Genomic DNA, 27,686 nt, shown 5'->3' with positions numbered 1-27,686 from the left:
CAAATTTCCCTAATTTATAGCTGAAAATAATATAATTGTTTTAATTTACATGTGAGGCTGGATATACTCTCGTAGTTTATTGGCCATCTCTATTTCTCTTGGGAATTCACTGTTTATATTTTACCTATTTATCCCACTGGGGTTCTAGTATTTTTATTATTTTTTTATGAGCTGTGCATATAAGAAGGATATAAATAATTTATTTATTTGTTAACCTTGTTAGTTCTCTTTTAATTTTGTTCATATTTTTTAAACCTACAGGAAGTCTGCAATCTTTTAGTCAAATCTCTTACAGTCTTTTCTGTTGCTTTTTATGCATAGAAAATTTCTACCTCTCTAATCAAATATATTTTCTTACAGCTTTTTAATTGTTTTGCCTTTTTAAAAATATTCAACTCATTAATCTATTTGCATATGTGGTATGAGGTCAGGGTTTCTCTTCCGCAGCCGCACCCAAGAAGCTTAACTTTGTTATTGCAGGCCCATTAGAAGACTCTGATTTGTTATGCTTCACTTAACATACATTAAATTTTTATATACAGTATAGTCTGAGTTTAATTTACTGTTTTGTCTACATACTGATTTAACTGTAGTTTTACAATGTTTTATTAACCCTAATGTCAAGAATTTTTTCTTTACTCTTCCATTAAAAAATTTTGGCTATTCTCACTTGTTTATCCTTCCAGGTAATCAGAATACATTACCCAACTTTCAAAAAACATCACACTGTGATTCTGATAAGAATTGTTGTAAACTATATATTAAATTAGGAAGAATTAATATCTTTAAAATGTTCTCACAACATGAAGTCTTCTCTTTAAGGAACACAGACTGCCTATTTATTTATTCAAATTTTCTCTCTCAGTAAGATTTGGTCTTCTTTAAGTAATCCTCAGATATTGTAGGTTCAGATTATTTCCAAGAAATTTATGTTTTTCTATTGGAAATGGGATTTTCCCCTCCATTGTATTTTCTAACTGGTTATTACCAGATTAAAGGAAACTGACTTATATAACTTTTAAAAAATAGATCTCTGGAGGTTTCTAGTAAATAATCATATCATCTGAACAAACACAATGCCCATCCATAAATATCGGCACGGGTGACGGGAGAAAGGCATTCATACACTTCCAGTAGGAGGTGTAAATTAATAAATGCTTTTCAGAAGTAATTTGGCAAAATATATAAAGAGCTTTGACCTACTAGTTTCATTTCAAGAATCTATCCCAAGAATACTATCGATCAACCATATCATCTGCAAATAATGATAATCTTGCTTTATTTCCAGTATCTATAATTCTACATTTGAGTATACCACTCAGGGCATCTGTAACAGTTTTAAATAACAGCATTCCCAGAATCTTTATTTTCTTCCTAATTTTTTTTAAGAGGAAATGTCCCATCGTACAATGGCTTTTTGCTACTTTGGAATAATCATCATCTTTAGAATTTAGTGAAAAATATGTCCTTCCCTCTCAAATGTATGCAAAATTCTGTTTATATACAATTTCACAGATTTAAAGACCATAGGAAGGTATTTATGTATGTTATGAACTTAAGTTCTAGCACTTCATCAATGAATGTGTAGTTTTTTTCTTTAATTATATTAAGAAAATACCAATTCCCGCTTTAAGAGTTGTTGGGTCTCCCCACCCGGACCAGAGTTAAATGTTAAACTTCATGTTGAATGCCCATTAAGCACCTACTAAATAACCTTTTAATCTGGTCCACTGTTCTAAATTTCACAGCTCATTTTTTACTCTGGAAATAATTTCAAATTTATAGGAAAGTTTGAAATAGAACAAGGAACACCCATATAACCATTATCCAGATTCACTTATTGTGACAATTTACTCCATTTACTTCATCATCTGTGCCCTCACCCCACCACACACACCCCCATACGTGTGTGTGTGTACATGTATGTATTCTAATTCAGGAGTGTTTTACACAGAAACAGAGATAGAAATAGGTACCTTTATATATACATAATTTCTTCCCGAACCATTTCTCTAAATACTTAAGTGCCTATTTCCTAAGAATAGGGATAGTCTCTTACATAGCCACGGTATAGTGATCAACGTCACTAAATTTAACATTGGTCTAATCTACCATTCATATCCCAGTTTTGCTTGCTGACCCCAATAATGTCCTTTGCAGTATTTTTTCCCCTGTCCCGTACAGATCATGTCAGGTATTGCACATAGCTGTCCTATCTCTTTAACCTTTTAATCTGGAACATTCCCACACCCTTCTTTGTCTTTTGACACTGGTATTTTAGAAGAATACAGTCCCTTCTCACCCTTTTTAATGGAACATTCTTCACTTTAAGTTTGATGTTTCCTCGGGATTAGATTAAGATTTGCAATCTCGGCTGCAATTCTGTGTAGTGATGTCATGGCCTTCTCAGGGTGTCACATCTGGAGGTACACGCTATCTGTCCACCTCCACACACCTACACGGGCTTTAGCTTTTGCCCCCCTCCACAGGTGTCCCTTATTCACAGTGGCAACTGAAGCTCCCAACAATAACTACACGTTTAGTCATTTACTCGATCTTACAATACATCTGAAAGTTTCAGAACTGTTTCACTCACACCACGATGAAATAATCAAGTCTACTAAAAAGAGCTCAGGATTTGTTTGAAATATTTTCCCTGACCCTACCCCACCTGGCCTAGACTGAGGATACATAGTCAAATACTATATTCATAAGTTATTAGTTCTTTCTCTTCTGTTTAGTGAGTTATACTATTCATTTGAAATATGATTAAGTTTGTTTTAATGTGCTTTTAATTTCAGGTTGTAGTTCATTTTTTAATAGCCATCTTACTCTGTAGCAAAACATAAGGTAATGTCCCAAAATAGCAAATCATAATTTCAACTAATTAATATCAATATTATGAGAGTTGATAGACCACAAAAATAACTGACGGGAAGCACTTCCCGGTAATACAAATTGGAAAAATATTTACAAACTGTAGCACATGAACATGACCTGATCTTTGCTACACTAGTTTGCTATAGGAATGACTACGTCAGCTCTGAGGGAAGAACGCAACAGACAAAGAGAAGTTAAAGTGAAAATTCACCTTTTCCAATATGCCGCCTCGTGTTTTCAATAGTGGAATTCCGGTTAACATTGGAGAGCAGCCCAAGGCAGAAACGGTTCTTATTGTTGGAAGGATCAGTGAAACCATCCACCAGCACACTTGTGGAGGAGGCATGGAACGCTTCACCCACACGATTGTTGAGCTCATAGTAGACAATAGAGCACCAGTGTTTTGGTTCCTCATAAGCAACTGCCTGAACATCTGTAAGAAAGAAAAGGTTATATCACCCAAGATTAGCACCTCAGGCTCTCAAAAACTGAAACTGTGCTGTAGAATTGGCTCAGGATCATGGAATGAAGATATGGAAAAGCAAGTGCTATTATAATGTATGTAGTTTTTCTATGATGTCTAAAGCAGGTACTTCTTAGTAAGTATGACATTCTCCTTTAATTGGAAAACGATTTTCTCCAATTACTATCAGATAACCAAAACACCAGCTAAGCAAGCAAAGCAAGAGTCTTTGCTGAATACTAACAACATGCTAATTGCTCTGTAATATGCAGAAATGGAAATCACCCCAACCACAGACCCTGGCTCACCATCTAAAGAAACACAACAAGTGACAAGTGAAAAAACAAGTGGGAAGAGAACAATAGAAGATAGGAAATATGCCAAAGGTGCTGGCATAAAAAGGAATTACTTTTGGCAAAGTCTTAGTACATCTACGCTTTTCCAAAGCAATGAAAATCAGTTTCTAATTATTGATAAGAAGTTACTTTACTTCATATTAAGTTGCCAATAACTATCACAGCTACAGTTTTGCTCCAGTTCTCAAACTCAGGAAGAAATCTTGCCAGCTGGCCATTCTTACAGAATGAATCATATCTTTCTCATCCAGATTTCATGCTAACTTCCTTATATTTGCTTTAAGTCATGCAGAGCAGGTGTGTTTTGTCTCTCCATTCCCAGAATGGGCCAACAATGGAAATTACCCAACTTTACTGACAGGATGCAGCTTGTTAAGTCAAATCTCTTAAGACTAACAAATCTCCAAACAGAGCATGCTTCTAAACATTTGCAACTAAAAGGTTTTAAAGATAAGTTCCTTCTGTAGTAAAATCTCTTGTACCACTGCTTTAGAGATTCCAGGAATACAAACCGTATCTTTTTAGCATACCAGTATATAATGATCTGAGGTTTATGAAGTCTTGTGTGTACAATCATAAAAAAAAAAAAAAAAAAGAAAAGAAAGAAAATCCACATCAGCATGGACTTTAACTGCTCAAGTAGAAGGACCTTTGTGTTCTCAACATCAACCTCCATAAAAATGCATTTTACTTTAGAATTCGGTAAAAACAAAACAAAACAAAACAAAATGATCATTAAAAAACCCCACACATACATTAGTTGCTTTATATACTTAAGTAGGTTAGCTAAAAACATACACTGTCTTCCCCATTTGCTAAGCAACTCTACTATGTCAATTTGCTGTTATTTCAAGGAACAAAATTTTAGTGATTTACAAGTGCCAAATCTTAAAGAAGGCTGCAACATCATTAATAGAAGGCTTTTATCAGCTATCAGGATCATTCAAAATACTATTCATCTAGGTCAGAGGTTGACAGATTGTTCTCTGAAAGGCCAGAAAGATTTTGTGGGCTGTACAGTCTCTATCACAACTATTTGACTCTGCCCTTATAGCACAAAAGCAATCACAAATAATAGATAAGGAACGAACACAGCTATGTTCCAATAAAGCTTTATTTACAAAAATAGGCAGCAAGATAAATTGGCCTGTGTTTGCTGACATCTGCTCTAGGAAAATCACCAAAGGTTAAAAAAAAAAAAAAAAAGTAAAAAAAAAAAAAAAGGCCAACATTCCTCTTCTTGAAAATATTAACTGACTATAAACTTATTCTAAGGCAGAAAAATTTTAAAGCTATTTAAAGGAAAAAACTTTAAAGCTATTTAAAGGTCTGGTTCCTGAAATCAGACATTTTCGGCTTAACAAAAAAGTCAGAGGTCCATGTGCTCATAACAGTATAGTAGTATGATGCCTATTCTTTCCTGCTATCTTGTTTCCCAAATACAAATTCCAAAGATGTGTGAGATAGGGGTAATTTTCCCCAACCAGAGTGCTTAATTGTTGGCTCATAATTATCTGTTTGAGAGGATGTTCTAGAGAGGATCAGAAACTATAAGATACAGAGCCAATAAAAAAAGATACAAAAAATTTTTTGCCGATTAGAAAGGCATACATTCCAATTTATTACACTGCACATCTAAGAAAGGTTCTTTGAGCTCATCATCAATTTTTTAATAGATTATATTTTTTAGAGCAGTCTTAGATTCACAGCAAAACTGAGCATAAAGTGCATATACCTATATTTCCATATACTCCCTGCCTTCACACATGCCTAGCCTACCCCATTATCAATACTCCTCACCAGAGTGGTACATTTGTTACAACTGATGAACCTGCATTACACATTATTATCAAAATCTATAGCTAATATTAGGTAATGTAATCACTCTTGGTTTTGTATATCTGATGGGTTTGGACAAATGTATACTGACATGTAGCCACCATTATAGTATCACACATCAAATTTTAAATACTTAAAAAATATAAGCAACTCTGACAAATTCTGAAGTATCTCCTATTTTTAAGGAAAAAGCACTAAGAATGAAATAAGACATACCTAGTAATCAAACTGCACTTTAACTTCAATTTGCATGAACTTTATATAAATTGAACAACCTATGCCATGTGTTGAGTGCACCAGTGAAGCACTTTCCTCCATGAGAGGTTACCTGGGAATAGTTTTATTCACCAATGTGGCCAGGGCTTCTTACAGACGCTCGGGGATTCTACCAGATTTATCTACCTGAGCTCTCTGCCTGCTTAAGCTGACTCAACTAGCCAGTGTAGACCTAGAAAAATGATGGCATGCTCTACTCAGTCACTGTTGAGGATAATATTGAGATGGAAAGAAAGACCCACCCTTTACTAAAGAGGGAAAGAAATTTTCAGTTCTGCTTGTAAGTTTTCCAGGGTGAAAAGAGGAAAAATTTGTGCCTCAATTTCTTCCCGTAACAAAGTTAGAAGCAAACACAGCAAGAAAGGGATGCTATTTGTTTGTTCCAGTTGTAGTTATACATATATTATGGCTAGAAAATAGATGTGGCTTATGAATCTACAAAAGAAACCTTTTGCAGAGCCCAGTTATAGGAACTTCCAATTTTGGAAATCACCCTTGAAAACTCTACTTCAGGCCTACCATGTTCATGCTTTCTCAAAACTACTTTGTCCATTTAAAAATATTCTTTTCATCACCAATGAAAAATTATTAAGTATTGAAGATCTAAACAGATGACAGCACAACTATACTCAGACCTTCATTAGTTAAGTCAGTGTATTTGTTCTTTAAATAAAAGACTCATTTGTTATCCAAAGGATTCTTTCTACCGAACTTCTTCTATCATTGCCTCTAACTTTCTCAAATAGCTTTTTTTTTTTTGAGACAGGTTCGCACTCTGTTGCCCAGGCTAGAGTGCAGTGGCATCACCATAGCTCACTGCAGCCTCAAACTCCTGGGCTCAAGCGATCCTCCTGCCTCAGCCTCCCGAGTAGCTGAGACTACAGGTCCACATCACCATGCCTGGCTAACTTTTCTATTTTGTGTAGAGACGGGTCTTGCTCTTGCTCAGGCTGGTCTCGAGCCATCACACCCAGCCTCAAATAACTATTTTTAAAGTCTAATAAAAATTTGTGAGAGAAAGTAACATTTGAACAGTTAACCTTTAGCCTCTAATAAGGGAATAAGCAGCAACTCATTTTACCTCCTCTGTTGATTTCCGAGGGCAGTGGAGGCACCATCATGTTTGTATCCATTGGCTGAGAGCCATCCTGGGTCATGGGGTCTTCGGGAGGCAGGTAAGCAGGTGGGGGTGTATCAGCTACAAAGTTTCAAAAAACATTATTTCTTAAACCTTAATAAACATACATGCTTAAAACATATATTCTCTTCTGTGCTGAAATTAGTAAGAGATTAAGTTGCCATTTGAACCTCCCCATTAAAAGGCTGGATACTACAAGCACTGGACTTGATATACAATTTCTGAAAAGTATTATCATCCCATAATCTTATATATTTTAGCAAAAATTCAGTGGGAGGAAAAGCACTATATGCTAGTTCCAAAAATTGCCTACCTATCCAGGATCAAGCCATTAAGAGCAACCAGAAGAGCATTTAAACATATTTTCATACGATCAGCTCTGAGAGGACCTCTGCATTTCACAGCTTCTCTGGTAGATGGAAAACCTTTGAAAGCCACATTGGACCTCTTACGTAAAGGAGCTTCAGGGTCTCTTGCATTACACCTCCTGGGGACTTTTAGGAATTTACCAACTGAGTTTCATTGCAGCCTACTGATTTAAACTGTTACTTTTCCCTGACTTTAAGCAATCTGTTAGGACTATCTTCTCCCTACCCACTTAAATAATCACTAGTCTTTAAATCCCTAGTAATAGAATAATAGAAAATGAATCAGTTGATGACAGCTACCTTCTATTTCAGAATTTACATGTTTCTTCTGAAGAGCACATAACCAGCTGGCAAGTAAGAGGTGAACAACATGATTTTTGAAACAAAGAACATTAACACAAGTTTTGTGTTTTCTTAATATAAATAAAGGGTATAGCTTTCCCACACATAATCCTTTCAATCCAAAAACAAGTTTCTCACTGGCTATTGTGAGTCAGAGCATATATGGCAGGGCCTTGGGGACAAATTTTTCCCAAGGGACTCAAGACACTTGAATAAGCGCTCTAGACCACTCAGTGCAACTACTGCGCACGAGTAACTAACACTGCCCCTTTTGAGATCCCCAGTGGCTTCCAGGACTGACTCTGCAGCTGAGTCACAACCCATAAACTTCCACTGCCCAGCTGCTAACAAGCAACAACTCAAAGCATCAAGCCCAGACCACAGGGACCTTTTCTGGATGCCTTTTTCACCCCTTCTCCAGCTTCTTTTAATTCAGCTTCTTCCCTGCAGCTGTGAAGATGTCTCTGCTTTATCTCAAGCCAGAAATGAAGACAAAGAGCCTCCTCTGAGCCTGAATCAGTGAATCTCTGCCAAGAGGCTGCTGAAAATTTTATCAGCAACCTATGGCATCAGCACCACCAAAAGGGACCAGGTAATTACTTGGTGGTAATTCTACTGTTTCCACAAGTAACATACCTCTCCCTTGTAACTGGTTTCCTTCTGTATTTCCTCTACCTGGCCTGTACCTTAATCCCTGACAGCTAAGGACAAAGTGTAAATTCAAGCAATAACCTTCAATTCACTCTTGGGCCCATCCAAGAGTGAAACTAATCTCGCCACCAACCTGTCCGTCAAACTCAACGGGTTTGGAAGGGGGTGGGGTGGACAGGAAATCACCATATATTAGTCTGATTCCATCGCCCATCCTTATCCCAATCTCTTGGATTGAAAAACAAAACAATGCAAAATAAACAGGCTTAAAATGAAAGAGAGTAATAAATACATAAATAAAAGGAAGCAATATAGAGTGTGGACCACTTTTCAAGTGTGGACAAAGTGAAGACCTCTTTGTCTTCATTCTTGGTTTGAGATAAAGCTTTCAACTGAAGTCCTAGCATTGATGTTGAATTCAAATTTACTTAAAAACATTTCAACTGGCCCAATAAACATGCTTGCACAGTCATTTTCCCTTCCTAAATGTTAATAGATGTCAAGTATATCTTTATTTAGGGTATCTTTCTTGAGATCTACTGGCAAGAAATTTGGCATTATTTTTTCTTTCTGAGATGCTTATGAACCTATAACTTGAAAAATATAATGTCCTAATTAATCATTTATTTTGATTACCATTACACCATCAGTTATGTCTTCAAAAAAAAGAGGATAATTGTTTTTTGTCTTTGTTAAGCTGAACAAGCAGATGGTTTCCAGTACTTCTGTTGCAATTCCTTTGTTGTTAAAGTATATGTTTCTTGGGATTACATCACCATTTAGATGAATTTAATTAAATGGGAGGGCATGTGATCCCTCAGGAAATATCTTTTCTGAGGTTGCACTTACAACAGGGGTTCTTCCATGTATGAAATGGTGTTAATGGAGGTTGTATTTCTCATAACAGCAAATGTGTATAACACACTATTTTTCTCTTTCTTTTATCAAGAGCAAAGACTGTAACAATTATGCCACTCCCAGAAGGATGCAGCTGTTTCAAAATCTTTTAAAAACAAGGAAAAAATATAGCTTACTCAAGCATCTGTGCCTGACAAATAAAATAAGGCTTACTTGGCTACAAGGTCTCCTTTCACCAAAAGTTGTACCCTAAGAGTAGCACAGCACTGTGCCATATACCAGAGTTGAAAAGTTCCCTCCATTCCAGCTTGACCCGGCTTCTCTGTGACACTGTGACAACACTGATCTGACCACAGAACGTCACTGAACATCCCAACCCACCTGGCATCTGGAAAGGACTTCCTGGGTCTGAGCTGGTGGGAGAGTGAGGGTAGGTGCTGCTGCTGCTTCCAGGAGAGTTTGGGTAACTGCTATTGGGAGAATGAGGAAACGGGTGGCTGTTGGGTTGCTGGAAAGAATCTGGAAAAGTGGCGTTGAGTGGCATGTGAGGCTCATTTTGTCCTAAGTTACGGAACTGAGCTAAGAGGCTGTGCTGAGGGTTATATTCGCTGTGTCTTGGAACCAGCACTGGAGGAAGTACTGGAAAAAAAAAAAAGAGAAAGACAAAAATGAGAATGATAAAAATCTGTAATTATATCACAACAAAGTTAAAACAATCTGTAAGTGACAACAAATTATCTGATCCCTGCCCTGCTGCCAACTCAAAAGCACCATTCAAATGAAAAGCTATTTTATACTCAGGAACAAATATGGTCTCTTTAGAATCACTGATGACATATGTCTGAGATCTGCAGCACTGACAACCTGCCTGAGGAAAGTCTGCAAAATACATTCTTGTAAGTTAAAAATGTTCAGGTTCCCCATTCTTAATTTTTCATGCGCTAAAAAGCAAAGCACAATTAAGAATATATATCATCACTGACAATTCCCCTTCACAGCCCTGCTGGTAAAATTTTACATTAAAGAGTTAATGTTTATCCAATGATATGAATTAGTCACCACAAATGTTTTAATTTGACACACTTTAGCACAAAAAGAAGTGTAGTAAATAAAGCTGAGGAAATAAATACAGTGAGCAGTATAACATCCAAATGCCAGTGAAGATAATTACACAAAATATGGTGCTTTGTGAAACAGAACTTATGTTATACCCTGTGCTAACAGTCATACTTCATGAACATCTTTTTTTTCTAAGGATCTTAATGAAGTTACCCACTTCTCAATAATCCTTAACACCACCTGACAGGCCAAGGAAAAAAATGTGTCATACAATCCACATTTTGCTACTTGAAAATTCAAGCTTACAAAAGGCCCAAAAGGTCGACACTTGTTGAGAAGCAAATAATTCCTGTCCCTCCTAAAAGCTCTACACGTTAGGAATCTAAGGAGCTAATAACTGCCATGGTCATCAACCTCCAGAAACCTCCTGAGGCAAAGCCACTACAAATTTGATGATTCTAGAAGGGAAGGGCTGTAACAGTCAGAGAGTCTCAGCCAAAGTCAGAGCCTGCGTTTCCCCACCAGGGTCCCAGGACGGGTCCTAATAATAAAATCCTCTGCAATCCCTCCTGCTCTTGTGGCCCCAGCCCGGGAGTGAAAACCCATTTTGTAAACTGTATGGGAGAAGAGAGGAGGATGTTTAAAACCTATTATTGTTGTTGGCAGTTAGGACTCAGGATATATTGTATTTCCCCACAGAGACAATATTTATTGGCATTAGAAATTCAGTAGACTTGTGAGGGATTTCTAGGGAATCTATCCATAATTTATATCATTTCTATGGAAAAACACGGTCTTAACACTTGGCTTATCACTTATTAGCTAAAATTGTTTACGTAAAAATAGGTTTTTGATAGTATTAAAAATTTCTTATATGCTGTATCTTAAATTCTTACATAATCCTGTAGCAATAAATTTGTGGATTTCCCTATTTGATTCTTTAGAAACAATCTTTTGAGTATATAATAAATATGTTTTCTTTTTAGCACAGTGATGGAATCCGCCCAAACCAAACCATTAAAAGCATAATTTCTCCTTGTGCCTTTCAATAGTTATCTGAAGTATAAACTGCTTTGTTTTGTTGGAGAAAAATTCCTGATAAAGTCTCCTCCAATGCCAATAGAAATCGACATTCCAAAATAGTCCAATACCTTTAAATGATCTATGCAATCATAAACATTCTTTTCTTTTAGCTGCTGCAGCTTGAGTTATCACTTCCCAACTTGCCTTTTCACAGACACCTAGCTATGGTCTCCTTTTTTTCTCTTTTTTTTGTAGAGACGGGATCTTGCTATATAATGCAGGCTGCTCTCGAACTCCTCTTGCACTGGCCTCCCAAGGTGCTGGGATTACAGGCATGAGCCACCACAGCCGGCTGATTCTTACCCTTAAAGGGGGCAAACACTGACCCCTAAACCATTCTTGCAAATGCAGCACCAGAGAGCAACCTGAATCAATTCAGCATCTCCTCTTCCTTCAGAGGACCCCTTTCTCCTACCCCCCCCCACAACACGCATGCACAGATTCTGCTTACTGGGTGCCTGTTTTAGCAGCTCTTATTGCCTGTTTTAGAACTGAGGACTTCCTTGTTTCTGCTCCCTCAAATGGGGGGAGTTGGGGGGAAAGAATTAACCTTTGCAATAGCCACAGCAAAGGGCAATGCATTTCTGCACCCCCGACTTGATACTGTGCATACATGTTCCTGCGGTAACCCTGTTGTGTGGCGTGCAGTGGTTTCCTTAAGGCATAGCACTGTCTTTGGTGTACACCACAGGTGAGGTCAATCACCTTTAGTAGATGACCTGGGAGATGAGCCACCAAGTACAAGAAAGCAGCACCCTAAGATGAACTTGACAAGAAAGGAACTTTTTTCCCCTCACCTCTGATTATTAAGATGATTTTGCCATGGCTGATATAGGTACGGGTACCTTTGTTTTTTGTTTTTTTAATTTAAAAATATTAAGGGCGTACAAATGTTTTGTTATATGGATATACTGTATAATGCTGAAGTCATCTTTTAATAAACTTAAACAATATACTGAAACATTACACATTTACAGTAAGATTCAGAAATCTTCATATAAATGGAATCATATACACTCTTGTGTTTGGCTTCTTTGGTTCAACATTATGTCTGTGAGATTCATCCAATGTGTGTAGCATCTTATTATGTGTATATATTATAATTCATTCGATACAGTTTTATCTTCTGCTGATGAATATTCGGGTTGCTTCCAGTTTGGGGCAATTATAATAAAGCTTCTATGAACATTCTTTAACTTATTTTGAAACCATTTCAAACTTACAGAAAAATTGCAAGAATATAAAGAACACTGTATGCCCTTTACCCAGACTCACCAATTTTTAACATTTTGCTACATTTACTTATTCATTCTTTCTCCTCCCTTCTGCCCTCAAAGACACACTTTCTGAATCATACGAGAGCAGGTAACGTATATCCCTCTATCCCATAACATTTCCGAGTAGCTCCTTAAAAATTAACTTACATACACACATCATAGTTATCAAATTTGGGAAATTTAACATTGATATGGTTTTATCTAATGTCAAATCACATTCTAACGTTGCCAATTATCCCCAAAATGTCCTATGTAGCAATTTCCTGATACAGGATCTAAGCTAGGATCATGTATTATACTTTGTTGTCATATTTCTGTAGTCTCCTGTAATTCCGAATAGTTCCTCAGCCTTCCCCACCTCCCGTCTCCCTGCCTCATTTTCACGCTGACATTTTTGAAGACAGAAGTTATTTTATAGACTTTCTCTCAATTTGGGTTTGTTTGATGCTTCCTCATGTGGTTGGACCAGTAGTTAAGTGATACCATACCCTTCTCAAGGCACATATCCAGAAGCCACGATGTCTGCCTGATAGATGTTAATCTCGATCCCTTGGTTAAACAGGTGTTGAGCACTTTCTCCACTGTAGTTACTTTTTCCTTTTGTAATTAATAAGTATGTAGTGGGGAGATACCGCTAGACTATGTAAATATCCTGTTCTCATCACCGCTCATATTTACCATCCATTTTTGCTTGAATCAATTTTTGCTACAATGGTTGCAAAATGGAGATTTTAACTCCCAGAATGTTAAGTTATATTCTATATAGTCTGTTTAAGGCATAGATGAGTAGAATAAATCCTGGAGTGTTTCTGGACAAATTAAAGTCATTCAATTTAAAGGAGAAAAGTCTAATTGATTAGTTCAGTTATGAGAAGTACCTAGCTCCCTGATCATGCATAATAAATCATTATCAAATCCAAATTCGTGTAGTTTGAAGTCTTTGTAAGGAAGGTGTTTGTGTGTTCTGACTTGCCTGGGACAGTCCCAATTTGTGCCTGTTGCCTGATATAATTAGTAATAGGTGATCCTTGTCAAGCTCAAAAGTTTCCTGGCTTAGACAATAAATTATAAGTTCATATTAACTATAAGCAATGACTAATTAAATTCAGGAAAGTATAGAGACAGGTCTGGAACAGCTGCCAGCCCTAGAAAGAAGTACTAATGCGGAAGAGAAGAGAGAAGAAACGCGTGGAAGCTAGTCGGGCTGGGTTAAGCCTATACACACGTGTTGCTCTAAAATAACAAGGCCTGGGCCCCTCTCACCTATGTGGAATTCTACAGTATAATGCTGGGGCTCTCTGATGTTTTAACTCCCCACCTCATGCTTGTTCCTTTTATTTCAGCTCTACTGCAGTAAGGAATAATGAAGATCTGTTTTCTACTGGGGGAAAAGGAAAGAAGAAACATTTGGACTAATTATCTGTATGGGCAATTCTCATTTCTTGGGTGAGAGATAAACCAGCCTAAAGAATTAGGATTTGCAAACTCCAGGCCTGGCTCAGGTCAGAAACAGGAAGGGAGAGAGGGTGAGCAATGATTTCCTCTCACTATTTCTATGTTTCAGGATATTTCTACTTTATGGAAAACAGAACTATGAGAGCACTGACGTGTCCAGGGAACCACTTTCTTAGTGCACTAAGGCCGCTCCCACTGGAATCTTCAAAGAAGGACTAAAGTGTGGGGCTCCCCTCTCAGGGCTGCTCCTAATGGCTCATTTGAATTACATGGATCTCCTATGAAAGAGGAGCCCAATGTTAAAACATCTTTCTCTATACACATGAATTTCTTTCTGATTTGAGTCATTTAAAAAATCAGGCTGTGTGCGTCATTCCTATGTTCTAGGAGCACTGCCTCTGGCAAAAACCCAAACCTGGTTTTGCACCCCACCCCCTCAAGTATATTCTGAAAAAAAGGCTCCTAGGTGATTTCAGAAATCCCCTTCCCACCCACTCAGAAAATCCCTAATTGTTGTATGTCTTGAAAAGAAATAAGCTATCTTCCCTTCTTTTCCTGACCTTTCAGGCAGAAAAATACTTTAGATTTCCGCCTTTTCTCAGTGATGTAACCTTGCTTTTCAAACTGTGCATCTCTTTTGGTTAAAAAATAAAATCTCTTCTCCAGCCAACAGAGAAACCAAGCTTCTGAATGTTTCAGGAAGCAGGAGGTTCGGGAGATATTTGTGATTCTGCTATTGGACTCAGCTTTTCTACGTTGCCAAGGCCCAGGGAAAAGAATGAAGAATAACAGCTGAAATTGTAAAGAGGGCTGAGGTCTGGAAAGCATTTCTGTACACTCCAGTGAAGTACTGCCTGAAGTTCCATCACCACGTTGTCAATGATAAAGTAGCTAGTAATGCGACTAAGTCTGACAAATCCCCACTTGGGCTGTGACCCACCCACCAAATGTTCATGAAAAATCAGTTTTCCTTTTTTTTATTTTTTTTTAAAAACACGTAAGGGAGTTCTGGTATGTTTGTCCACATAGACACAATGGCAAACAAGCTACCTGCAACCTGGCAGTAGAGAAATGCTTTCTGGTTCTGTAGGGCTGGAGAAGGCATTTAATGGTAGAGTCAAGACATCTTAATTCTAGTCCGGGCTATGATAGATAACCCCTTTGTGACTTTGAGTCAATCACTTAACGTCTCAGGGTATCAATTTCCTCCCAGAAGAGCAAAGGACTTTGCTCCCCAAGGGGTCTTCCTGCTCTAAATTCTGCAAGTCTTCTGACTGATAAGAATGCTGCTTTATGTACACACCTGGAGCTTCACAGTGTCCAAAGCTCAGTCCTAGACGGCATCTAAGTGGAGTCTCAGAACATTTCAGTGAGGCCACCTAAGAGCAGAAAGGTGGCCCAGGGCTGGTCAAAGAATGACCCAAAAGCGAGTCAGCTGCAGCAACACTGAAAGGGGAGGGCAAGCTGCCAGAGCAGCTGCGCCCAATTTAATATCTGTACTCCACAGATGTCCCCAGATAGCGTGTTCACTGACCTTCTAAACAGAAACTTTTCAACAAGGAAGTGCTGGAAAGGGTAAGAGCACTTAAAAGTAATAGTATATACATTTACTATATAAGATTCCTTACCTCAGGGCATGTCAGGGAAACTTTACACTGGAGAAATGATTCTTGGAACCTCAACCAAGGTTAAATTTTATGAAAATATATAATAGCCCAAATTTCTGAGTGGTGGCACTTTATCTTTGTGTTTGCTTACTGGTGATGAGGTGACGGTGGGGAGGGTTTTGAAATATTAGATAAGGTTCTCTGAGCATTACCTATACCTCCATCTCGGGCGGCACTGCAGACATAGGAGTCAACAGGACAGACTGCCCCTGCCCACGGAGAGCTGCTATCGCTGAATTCGCACATGGCTATTTCTGTTTTACAGATGAAGAGGTAGGCGCAGCCTGGCTGAGGAACACACAGCTGCAAGGTCGCACAGCTGCTGAGATGAGGGCCAGGATTTGAATCAAGGTCTGCTCATAACCACGGGGCAACATTACTTGGTACTGTAAACTGGAAAGAGATTGTGGAAGTTATTTTTAAAATTCTCTTTCCATTCTTCTGTTTAGTATTTTTTTGTCTTTGGGAGGAGACATCTTTTAAAAATATAAGATAGTTTTGCCTAAATGTAACAACATTGTAGTATTTACTTTTTAGGAATATTACTCCTAAGTGTACAAATATATTAATAGAAAACAAATATGTGAACACAATTCAAATAGGAGTAATGAATTATATTCAATAACAGTATTCTCGAGCTTAAAAAAAAAAAAGAATCACTAGATTTACTTAAAAACAGCCTAAACCTAGCTAGGTCAACATCTGAGAATCCAACTTCCTAGGTAATGCCAGGCCAGTGATTTTCTTTTTGTACACTACAGGTGATTTCCTCGAAATATATCTTATCTGAGAGACCATGCACCCACAGTGCATCTGCTGTGATTCCACGACCTAGTTCAGATTCCTGCTCCAACCTGTCTTTGGGGGTAACTGTCCTCTCACCCTACTCTGCACCCAGCTATCCTAAGCGTTCTGCAGTTTCTATCTGCTAGTTTGATACTTCTATACCTTTGCTCACTAGGCCACATTTCCGAGTCTCAGTTCTAATGGCATCTCTGTGGTGCCTTTCCTGGTCTTTCCACCCACCCCAATAGAAATGAATTCCTCTCTGTGCCCCATGGTGGCCTTAACACTCACTTTCACCAAGCATCTGTAACATTATATTGCTAATTTGACTTCACCTCACCTAAACCCTAATGCCCTGGAGGGTAGAACTGGTTTTCTTTCTTTTGTATCTTCCATTGTCTGATAGGTCCTTAATAAACAGTTTTCAACTAATGTATGTGAATTATATTACTATTCCTGACTTAAGTGGATTAATACAGACCAGTCTTTCTCAAAGTATAATCCTCAGACTCCCGGCATCTGAATCAGCAAGATACTTGTTTAAAAGGCAGATTCTTGTACCTGATCCCAGATATAATAAATCAGAACCTGCAGGAAGTCTGGGTGAACACAGCCTGGGTGAGGGAAGATGAGGGGCTGCTACATGCACTGGCAACAGAGCTGGGTTTCTTGCCCTACCTAGATTGCTAAGTAGCTGTGGAACTTGAACTTCAATTTTCTTTTCTTAAGTCAAACTTTTAGAGATCATCCCTTCCACATCTAAAAAAACACTATATGGTGTTGGTCCTGATTCTTAGGTAGTATCATATACAGATTTAACTTAGAATGTCACGGAAAAGGCTGGCATGGCCTTATACTAAGTGGACACGAAAAGTTATAGAGTCCAGTGTTTTTGGTCAAGCAGCATGGTGTCATGGAAAAGGTGCTGGCTTTGGATCAAGAAAGTCCAGGTCCTAGCTGTACGAATTTAGGCAGCATAAGTTCTTGCCTCACTTTCCCTGGAGGGATAGCAAAGCAGCCCCAACAGCAGTGTGAGGGTCAAGAGCGGTGGCACACCACCTTTCTAAGACCTAGCTCCCTGTCTCTTCTCTTCCTACTCTTACCCAGTTTCCTTTTCTTTGCCAAATATTTATTTGCTTAACTTCCACAGAAGGAAGGTACTATGTTATTAGAGACTTCAAAAGTTGTTAGAGGTCGGAAAAAACTTCAGGGTATAAGCTAAAAACATCAGGAGGAAAAAATCCTTTGTAAGCCACACATGAAGTATAACAATAGCCAGAGGCAGGTTTTAGTTTTTGAGTTTCAAAACTGCAAATTCTGCTCAATTATTTACTAGACAATTAACTGGGGCAATTTGGTATTCAAACCTCACTTTTATTAGTAAAATGGAAATAATAGTACTACTCTCAGTTTTTTTAATATTTACATAGTGCTTATACGTGTGTATGCCAAGTGCTATATACCAAGCTGTACCAAATATTAACTCATTTAATCCTCGTAACAACTCTGATCCTAGGCACTCATTACCTCCACTTTGTGAAAGGGGAAACTGAGATACAGAGATTAGGCAATGTGCCTACAAATATATAACCAATAAGTAACCAGCGGAGACAGATTCTAACCTAGGCAGCCTGGCACTGTAATCTAAGCTCTTAACCACTGTGCTAGTGTCTCTCACAGTGTTGAACAGCTAGTTTAACAAAGTTCCTGAGCTATGGTAAGCACTCAGTGAGGGACAGTCACGTTACACAGAAAGCAGCTAGCCTGTGTGTCTAATCATCTACTACTGTGGTCCCCAAACCCCAGGGCCTCGGACCGGTACCAATCCGTGGCCTGTTAGGAATCGGGCCACACAGCGGGAGGCGAGTGGTGGGTGAGCAAGTGAAGCTTCACCTGTATTTACAGCCACTCCCCATTGCTTGTATCACCGCCCGAGCTCTGACTCCTGTCAGATCAGCAGTGGCATTAGATTCTCATGGGAGTGTGAACCCTACTGTAAACTGTGCACGCGAGGGATCTAGGTTGCGGCTCCTTATGAGAATCTAATACCTGATGATCTGAGGTGGAGCTGAGGTGGTGATGCTAGCGCTGGGGACTGGCTGCAAATACAGATTATCATCAGTAGAGAGGTTTGACTGCACAATAAGTGTAATGTGTTGGAATCATCCCAAAACCACCACACCCCTCACCACCCTGGTCCGTGCAAAAATTGTCTTCCACAAAACTGGTCCCTGGTGCCAAAATGTTTGGGGACTGCTAGGTATTGTACTACTAACCCAGGTGTTACACCAGGCAGCTCTGTAAATGCAGCTGAATTGATTATATCCAGTTCATTCTGAGTTGAAATTTGATTCCATTAAATATATTCCGAGATGCTTATTATCTAATAATGACAATTACTGACCAATGGGAAATAAACACAAGTAAAGCCTCCATAAATACATGAGGCACAGGTGTGGACTCTCAACCCCAAACTCACACAGCTGGTGTATTTCAGATCACATGCTCTACTACTAAAAACTCTGGATGCCCCTCCCCTATGTTAAAAAGAAAAAATTGATTAAAAGGGGGAAACCACTTCTTTTGGGAAGCAGTACACTACAGTGGTTAGCAGCATGGATTTGAGAGTTAGACTTTAATTTGAATCCTACATCCCCAGTTCCAAGTTGTGTGACAATTTAAACTCTCTGCATCTCAGTGGCCCTGCTGGTACCTACTATAGCTGTGGTCAAGATTAAATGAGAATACATGGGAAGTGATAAACACAGTACCTTAGCACACAGTAAGCATGAAAAGTAGCTATTTTAACTTTTATTGTTACTGTTTTTAGTGTAACGATTATCATTAGCTTTCTGAATATTTGTTTAGTGAAAACTTGCTTACTTTTTATTCTAAAAAAGATGTCCATAGAAGTTATGTTCCTTATATCACTGTTTCAGTTACATTATATTTCAAGAATGCCTTAGTGCACAAAGCCTTTTCATATGTACTATTTAATTTAATCCTCATCACAACCCTGGAAGCAAACACTCCCCTATTTCATCGGTTAACACAAGCTCAAAAAGGACACACGACTGACCCAAAATCAAAGTTATCAAGTGCCAAAATTTCATCCAAGCCTTCTAAACCCAGATTCCCCCTCACTATATTTTAACTACTAAAGGGATGTATCTCCTTTAAATGGCCTTACTTGTCCTGAATTTCCTAAAGACCTCCACATTTATCAGTTGGAAATCAGCATTCTACTCTGAGAAAGACTCTCTCCTTTCTTCCCTACTTATAACCAGCATGGACTCTTGGATTCTTGTTTTTCCTCCAATGGTTTATAATTCATTTCTGTCCTTAATTATTTTGTTGATCAAACTGTCTCAGATTGGCCGGGAGCAGCCCCTTCAAGCTGGCCCCTGGGTCCTTGTGACATGCTCCCATCAGTTTTCTCTTAAATGTTTAATAACTCATTTTAAAATTAGCCCTTCCTTTTCCTGTTTAAAAGCTGCAGGTTGTATATTTCAAAAGCACTTATCCACACTGTTTCCTAATCTGACCATCTTACTTAAGTATCTGTTGAGTACATGACCGTACCACGGGTAAACTTTTTGGATGCTCAAAGATAGATACTGTCATAGAAAAAATACTGTTGAATCTACTACAAAGCTAGCTAGTTAGACATACCTGATAAAGAAACTATAGGGAAACACAGGAAAAAATATACAAGGCAATGTCACTCCATTATCACATATGCTTACTCTTAGTTTACAATAAGCTGCCCAAATATCCCTTATAAAATCACTCTTTTTTTGCCGTCTTCTGACTGAAGATCCCAGACAGGCAAGCAGGCAGGTAGTCTAGTGAGGGTGATGCGTGACTACCTAAGCCAGACCAAGCCAGGCCACAACTCAGATAGGAAATGGCTTCTCTTGTGTGAAAGAGTAAAGAACTAAGAACAGCAACATCTCCTGGAGAGCTGTTTTAGAACGGAGGCAGTGATAACAGATTATAAACCTGATCTTCCATTTGTAAGGTCTGCTAAGATTCCAGAGCATAAAAACTACAATGTAAAGAAAAAGAACCACAATGTAAAGAAAAAATTTTGCCAAAATGTCCTTTGTTGATCTAAGTCTTTTTATTTGAACCACAGAATGTGTTTCAAGACTCTAGATCTTTTATCAAGGAAATCACGGCTACTTCTAGTTACATAACCCCTGTGGCTCATAACAGTTTTATGAAGAGCAGACCTCAGTCGAGTGTAATGGTCAGGCTTGAGTGCTAGAGAAATCCTCTTGAGGGCAATGAGAATTAGGAAATTGGGATGGGAAGCAGCAAGCTAAGTGGTTATCTCCCCATTTCCCATGCATGGGGAAGCCTTGCCCAGACGATGGACACCAGGCCCAGGCTAAACCCAGGGGAAACAGAAGTCTGCATGCACCTTTCAAACTGGCCCTAACCCGAGTATTGACCAACTATACTAATCCTCAGTCAAACTGGCAAATTAACAGAATGTGGGGTTTTTAGCTCTACTATACTGCAAGCCCTCAGATTGTTACCACAGCGCTCATGGTTATCCAGCCCACAGCTCTGCTCTTCAAAATAAATAGCCCCTTTTTGCTTCCCTATCTCCTCCCCAAACAAATCTCATTTTTCCAAATATCAGGGCAGAAGTTGGATGATCTGGCTAATTCATGATTATTGGTCACAATGTCTTTCAAGAGAAGATTTGCATTTTGAAGTGGAAAATGGCAAGGGGATAGGACATACATTTGGAGCAAAGAAATCTCCAGTCTTTTCTCTGGCCTCTTGATACCTAGTAGCAAGGAGGCTGAAAGTAAAACCAAGATAATCAACCTAAGATCATTACATAAGCCAACTATCCCTTCTATTTCTCTCCCTTTTGTAAGTGTCCATCAAGGGCAGAGGGCACTCCCAACATGGGGCAAATCACCTGTGATTTTCCCCCACTTCCAACCACACATAAAACCTCCTCAGACCTATAAGAAATCATTGTTTGAGGATGATCCAAATGTGGAAATAAGCAAAAATGCACAACTTACAAGGTCTCAATTATTGTTTCGCACAAAGCTAGTCTTGGAAATATTAGGCAGGCTTTTCTTTTTAAAGCATCATTTTCACACACTACTTACTTATTATGACAAATGTTTTTCTATGATTTTCAAAACTGCTGTTTTTTTCTTCACCCATTTTTTTTTTTGTGTTGAGTTTTGTTTTTAACAGCTGCTAGCTGGCTGGTGTTCTTTCTGCCCTATGAACTAGCACTGGAGGGTGGAAGACAGCTGCATTTTAAATGAATCAGGAAGATCTGAAAATGTCTTCTCTTGCTCACCTAATATACTGCAGAAATATTAATAGAATAAGAAGAAAAATAGGCTGGGCACAGTGGCTCATGCCTGTAATTCCAGCACCTTGGGAGGCCAGGAGGGACTATATCGCCTGAAGCCAGGAGTTCAAGACCAGCCTGAGCATCGCAGCAAGATGCTGTCTCTATTAAAAAAAAAAAAAAAAAATTATCTGGGTGTGGTGGCATGCACCTGTAGTCCCAGCTACTCAGCAGGCTAAGGCAGGAGGATCGCTTGAGCCCAGGAGTTTGAGGTGAGCTACGATGATGCCACCTGCACTCCAGCCTAGGTGACAGAGCAAGATCCCATCTCAAAACAAAAACAAAAAGAAAGTGGAAGATAACAGTCAGAGAAGTATAAGTATGAGAAAGATACTATATATAATCTATAGATTACTAGTGTTTTAAAATCTCAAATTGGAGTAGATTTGCCAATAGAAAAATTCTACCCAGAAACAAATCACATTGTAGTTGCCTAGATGTCTGCTTCAATTGACATAATCTATGTACTTTTACAATTTATATAAAAGTAACATGGCTGAAACTATCTGTTCATCAATTAATAAATAACCCAGAACAAACGCCCCAAACAATGCACTTAAGAATACTTGTTCAGAAAAAAAAAAAATCAAAATAACAAACTTCATATTTTGCCTTAGATTGAAGACTATGACATTCACTAAAAGATCTGGGTATAAAATGTTACTCATGACTGTATCTGTTTCTAGTAATATTATGGGTAACAATGATGAAATTTTCAAACATGAGCCAAATGCCAATGATAAAATTGTGGAGAAAGTTTGCTGTCTAAACGCCAGGTCCACTTGGCTGTGTGCCAAGCACAGATAGACGTCTAAGTAGTGACCTAGAGCTTTTAAAGAAACGTCCATGTGGACTGCGGAAGAGCACCTGCAAAGGTGGGACTTTGCTCACCCCAAGGCACCCCTCCCTCAGGAAGCCTCTGCCCCACACCCAGCCACAAATGCTTTTGTACCTTGCAAAACAACTTTTAAAGCTTTCTTCCTTCACCTCATTGTAGGCATCTCTCCCCTACACCAAAAGAATTGGAGAAACATCCAGACTAGGATTACAAACATAATAATTATACACAGTAGTATATTTCTATCACAGTAACTCCTATGAAACACGTATGTGCTACTTTACTTTTAATTTTGTTTTCCCTGGTCTACTTTATTAGTAATATTTTTCTTACTGTACCTCTACCTATAAACTGATTTAACTCCTTGGTACAATGGGATATACACACACATCTGCACACTGCATGGGCTGCAACACAATGTGTTAAGAGTTCAGTGAGCTTTTTACGTGGCTCCTCTCAGGTCTATAACTCTTAGCTGCATCCTCTATTATTCAATTTTGCACACCATGCCGTAATTACATGCCAGTCTACTGAGGCAGGCACAGTTCCTCAGGAATCATGTATGTGCTCTAAATGTCTGAATGAAGAGAAATTTAGATGTACATCAACAAAGGGCATAATGCCCTAATTTTTACAGTTTATATTGCTGCTAATTAATACCAAGTCTTCAAAAATACCTGTAATGATTACATTTTGGTATCTGGCTTCCATCTTCAATGATCAGATCCCTGGAGATAACCACTCAAATAAACTTGAAGGAAAAGTTAATACTTTTCCCCCCACCCTCCAAATGTATATACTAATGCAAGACTTTTTAAAAAATTCAATTAAGCTGAAGATTTTATTATCATTGGCTCATATAAAAGTACACTCGCAATATGGTGAAGCAACACTTAAAAAAAAAAGACTTTCATTTTTGTTTTCCAAAAAATATTAATTTTATTAAATCTTGACTCTTACTTTTTTTTAAATATTCTGTGTGACAATGAGAAGTTCACACAGGACCCCTGCACAGAACACCTTTGCTGCTTGCCAAGGAACAATGGCTGTCTTAAGGAATGTGGGCTGAACTAGCTGCTTTTTCATGGAACAGCATCTATTAAATTGAGATAACTAGATTCACATGCAATTGTAATAGAACAATCCTGCTTACCTTCCCGTCACCATCGGAACACTGACAGTGATACAGCTGAAATACAGAAAGTTTCCATCACCCCGAGGGTCCCTCCCTTTGCCCTTTCACAGCCACACCCACTTCCCTCCTGCCCCCATCTCCTCCTTTACCCCTGGCAACAACTACTCTGTTCTCCATTTCTAAAATTTTAAGACTTTCTCTTCAAGGTAAAATTTACCAAGCCACGAATTACATGGTGACTGAGGCAGCCAAAGAAGCAAATCACACACTTAGTCAACAGGTGAAGAGGATTTTAGGTGTATTTTAATTTTAAACAGCTGGCAGCCATTATGCTGAAAATAAAAGCACCTGGAAGCCAACTCCAGCGCGTTAAAGATCAAAATTGAAATCTCAGAATCTCAAGCTCTGGTTTAATATGGCCTTCCAAGTTGATTAAGTTAAAGGGGCAGAAAGATAACTTTCAAGAACCATGTGAAAAACATAAAAAATATAAAGCCAAATGGCAGGAAATCTCCATTAAGTCATTTTAATAGCAGCAGATAGGAAGTGAATGGTCTTCTCCATATCACAGTTAGATGACTTCCTTAACCACTGTCAGCATTTACTTTGGTAAAGAAAAAGAAAACGTATATTTAATTCAACCACTGATAAGTAGCCTTGATTCTGAAGGCTAGTGAAAGTCCAAGTTAACAGTCCACCTGTTGCATTAGCAGCAAAAAGATCATAGTCTTCCGAAGCTCCACAGACTTTCTTTTCCCTGTAAGTGTCCACACATTTGCAGAAAAAGAAATTCCGAACATTTTCTACTTTCCCAAAAATGTACTTTTCAGTAATGGTCAAAGGAGTACCTTTCAAAAACAGGAAGCTTCTTCACCTTGCACACTTTTTGCCATTGGTAACTATACTGAATACAAGTTGCAACAAAATGTTTCCATAAGTTTCAGTTTTTTTCCCCCACTACTATTTTTATACTATTTTATTTATAAGAAAATAAATGGCATAGGTTAAGGAAAAACTGCTATTACTTAAGTCCATAAAATTATTTTTGGTCAAAGTACAGAGATACAACAAGATCCCCAAAAGAACAGTTACAAAATTTAAATTGGGCCAAATTGCGAAGCACGGCCTTCTCCCCCACTTCCCCACCCACTTAAGATGATTTATCACATCGTATCATAGTACTAATCTTAATGAATATAAGAAGGAAAATTCTGGAAAGAGCAAGCCAATTTTAAATCTGTAACAGAATAGGCAAAATTCAAAACACTGAAAGATTTAAAAGACTAATCATTAGCATCTCTTTTCCATAAGAGACAATTTCACCTGGACAATCGGACTTGATGACTTGCCTGGATACCATAAACCAGTGGTTTGCTAACTTTAGCAAGTATTGGAATCACCTGGGGAACTTGTTAAAGCACAGATTACCCGCCCCAACCCCAGGGTTTGATTCAGTACTGCAGGTCTGTGGAAGGGTTAAGAATTTGCATTTCTATCCATTCATCAGTTGTGGAGCACTTTAGCTGATTCTGTATCTGGGCCATTGTGAATAATGAGGCAATGAACATGGGAGTGCAAGTGTCTCTTCAACATGCTGATTTTATTTCCTTTGAATATATACCCAGTAGGAGATTGCTGGCTCACATGGTATTTCTATTTTTCATTTTTTGAGGAACCTCCATACTGCTTCCCATAATGGTTGTGCTAATTTACATTCCCACCAGCAGTGTGTAAGGGTTCCCCTTTCTCCACGGCCTCACCAACACTTTTTATCTTTCATCTTTTTGATAACAGCCATTCTAACAGGTGTGAGGTGATACCGCAATGCGGTTTTAATTTGCATTTCCCTTATGATTAGTGATGTTGAGCATTTTTTTCAAATGAAATACTATCCAGCCTTTAAAAAGAGGGAAACTGTTATTTGTGACAACACAGATGAACCTGGATGACATTATGCTAAGTGCAAAGAGCCAGGCAAAGAAAAACAAATACTACGTTATCTCACATGTAGATTGTAAAGAAGTAAAGTTCATAAAAGTAGAGAGTAGAATGGTGGTTACCAGCGGCAGGGTAGAGGGGAGGGAGGGGGACTTGGAAAGGGGAGATGTAGGTCAAAGGGTACAAAGTTTCAGTTAGACAGGTGGGATAAATTCTGGTAATCTATTGCACAGCATGGTGACTATAATTAATAATGTACCGTATATTTAAAAATTGTGAAAAGAGGCCGGGCGTGGTGGCTCACGCCTGTAATCCTAGCACTCTGGGAGGCCGAGGCGGGTGGATCGCTCAAGGTCAGGAGTTCGAGACCAGCCTGAGCAAGAGTGAGACCCCGTCTCTACTAAAAATAGAAAGAAATTATACGGACAACTAAAAATATATGTAGAAAAATTAGCCGGGCATAGTGGCGCATGCCTGTAGTCCCAGCTACTAGGGAGGCTGAGGCAGTAGGATCGCTTAAGCCGAGGAGTCTGAGGTTGCTGTGAGCTAAGCTGATGCCACGGCACTCACTCTAGCCTGGGCAACAAAGTGAGACTCTGTCTCAAAAAAAAAAACAAAACAAAAAAAAAAAAAAAAATTGTGAAAAGAGATTTTAAACCTTCTCACCACAAAACATAAGTAAACTAGTATGGGAGGTGAAAGACATGTTAATTAGCCTGATTTGATCATTCTACAATGTATACATCTATGGAAACATCACATTATACCCCATAAATATAACTGTCAATTAAAATAATAATCATTTGCATTTCTAACAAGTTCCGAGGTGCTGCTGATGCTACTAGTCTACAGACCACACTTTGAAAACCACTACTCTGCACCTTCTAGAAACTCTCAATTTTTGTTGAGTTTTTTCAAGAGTTGCTGGGACCTCAGCAGAAAACACTAGGTTTGGGAGACTTAACTATGTTATGCTTCAGCTGCTAAATTGTTCTTTGAAATACTTCATCTGAGGTAAAATAATGACGTGGTTCAAAGTAAGTCGGTGTTGCGCTGTGTACGTGCGGCTTGGAATTCCAGGCCCCCTCTTTACTGTCTCACACAACACCACCCAAGGGTGCTCCACAGGGCTGTACAGAGGGAACGTGCCCATTCTGGGAGCTGTGAGGGGCGGAGGGACCCTTGCACTTTGACTAGTGGGGCTTTTCCCCACAAGGGACAGGAACTGCTTCATCGCAGTCTCTGGAAGAAAAGTCCATTTGTTCCAATTCTCACACCAGTCACTTCACAATACGAAAAACGTAAGTAAAATCCTGACATGTTCAAATTAAACAGATTTCAGCCTCAGCCTTAGAGTCTTCCAGAGTTATTCCATTCTATGCACAACTCACAAGATTTCTGGGTAAAGAGGAGGCTGAAATGATATTCGTGGAGTCTCAAAATGCCTATTTTAGCCCATTTTCTACCTCCTCCCTCTCAAACCTTTTAGTAGAGCATATGTAAGTTATTAAGAGTAACAAAATCATCTCAGTATTGGTTTTAACTTTTCTCCTTGTGTCAGAGGTGAGAAGATCATGGTCAAAGTGTATAGATAAACTGAAAATTCATCTCTCAAAAAAATGGAAAAATGACTTTAGGGGTAAACTAAAATAAGCATTTTCATTTAACAGTAAAAATTTATTGAACTGTGCTAGCTGCTGAGATGGAAATGTTAACAATATACATGATCCCTGCCCTCATGGGGCTTTATGCACCATCTCGCAGAGAAGTCCAACAGAACAAAAATTGTAAGTGTGAAGAACATTACGAAGTTAGGAAGAAACCCAAAGTGCTATGGGAAAGTGAGACATAACCTCCAGGGAGGGGAGTGAGGGTTGGAAAAGAA

General features: G+C 38.6%; 1 protein-coding gene across 7 annotated transcripts in view; it reads right to left on the bottom strand.

Moving 5' to 3' along the window:
- SMAD1 (SMAD family member 1) overlaps positions 1-27,686 on the bottom strand; it is a 69,587-nt gene that overhangs the window by 6,579 nt on the left and 35,322 nt on the right. For 6 of the 7 annotated variants that reach the window (XM_069493642.1, XM_069493643.1, XM_069493647.1 and 3 more), the window contains exons 3-5: positions 9,553-9,810; positions 6,896-7,012; positions 3,092-3,313 (exon numbers count right to left, since the gene is read on the bottom strand). In XM_069493642.1, the coding sequence (XP_069349743.1) occupies positions 3,092-3,313; positions 6,896-7,012; positions 9,553-9,810 (597 nt within the window). The remainder of the gene's footprint in view (positions 1-3,091; positions 3,314-6,895; positions 7,013-9,552; positions 9,811-27,686) is intronic. The other variant, XM_069493649.1, reaches the window with a different exon arrangement.

This window comes from Eulemur rufifrons, chromosome 18 (assembly GCF_041146395.1).
Source record: "Eulemur rufifrons isolate Redbay chromosome 18, OSU_ERuf_1, whole genome shotgun sequence".
In the NCBI taxonomy this organism is placed as follows: domain Eukaryota; kingdom Metazoa; phylum Chordata; class Mammalia; order Primates; family Lemuridae; genus Eulemur; species Eulemur rufifrons.
The sequence above is the reverse complement of the archived record's forward strand: the minus strand, read 5'-3'. Positions and strand labels throughout refer to the sequence as shown.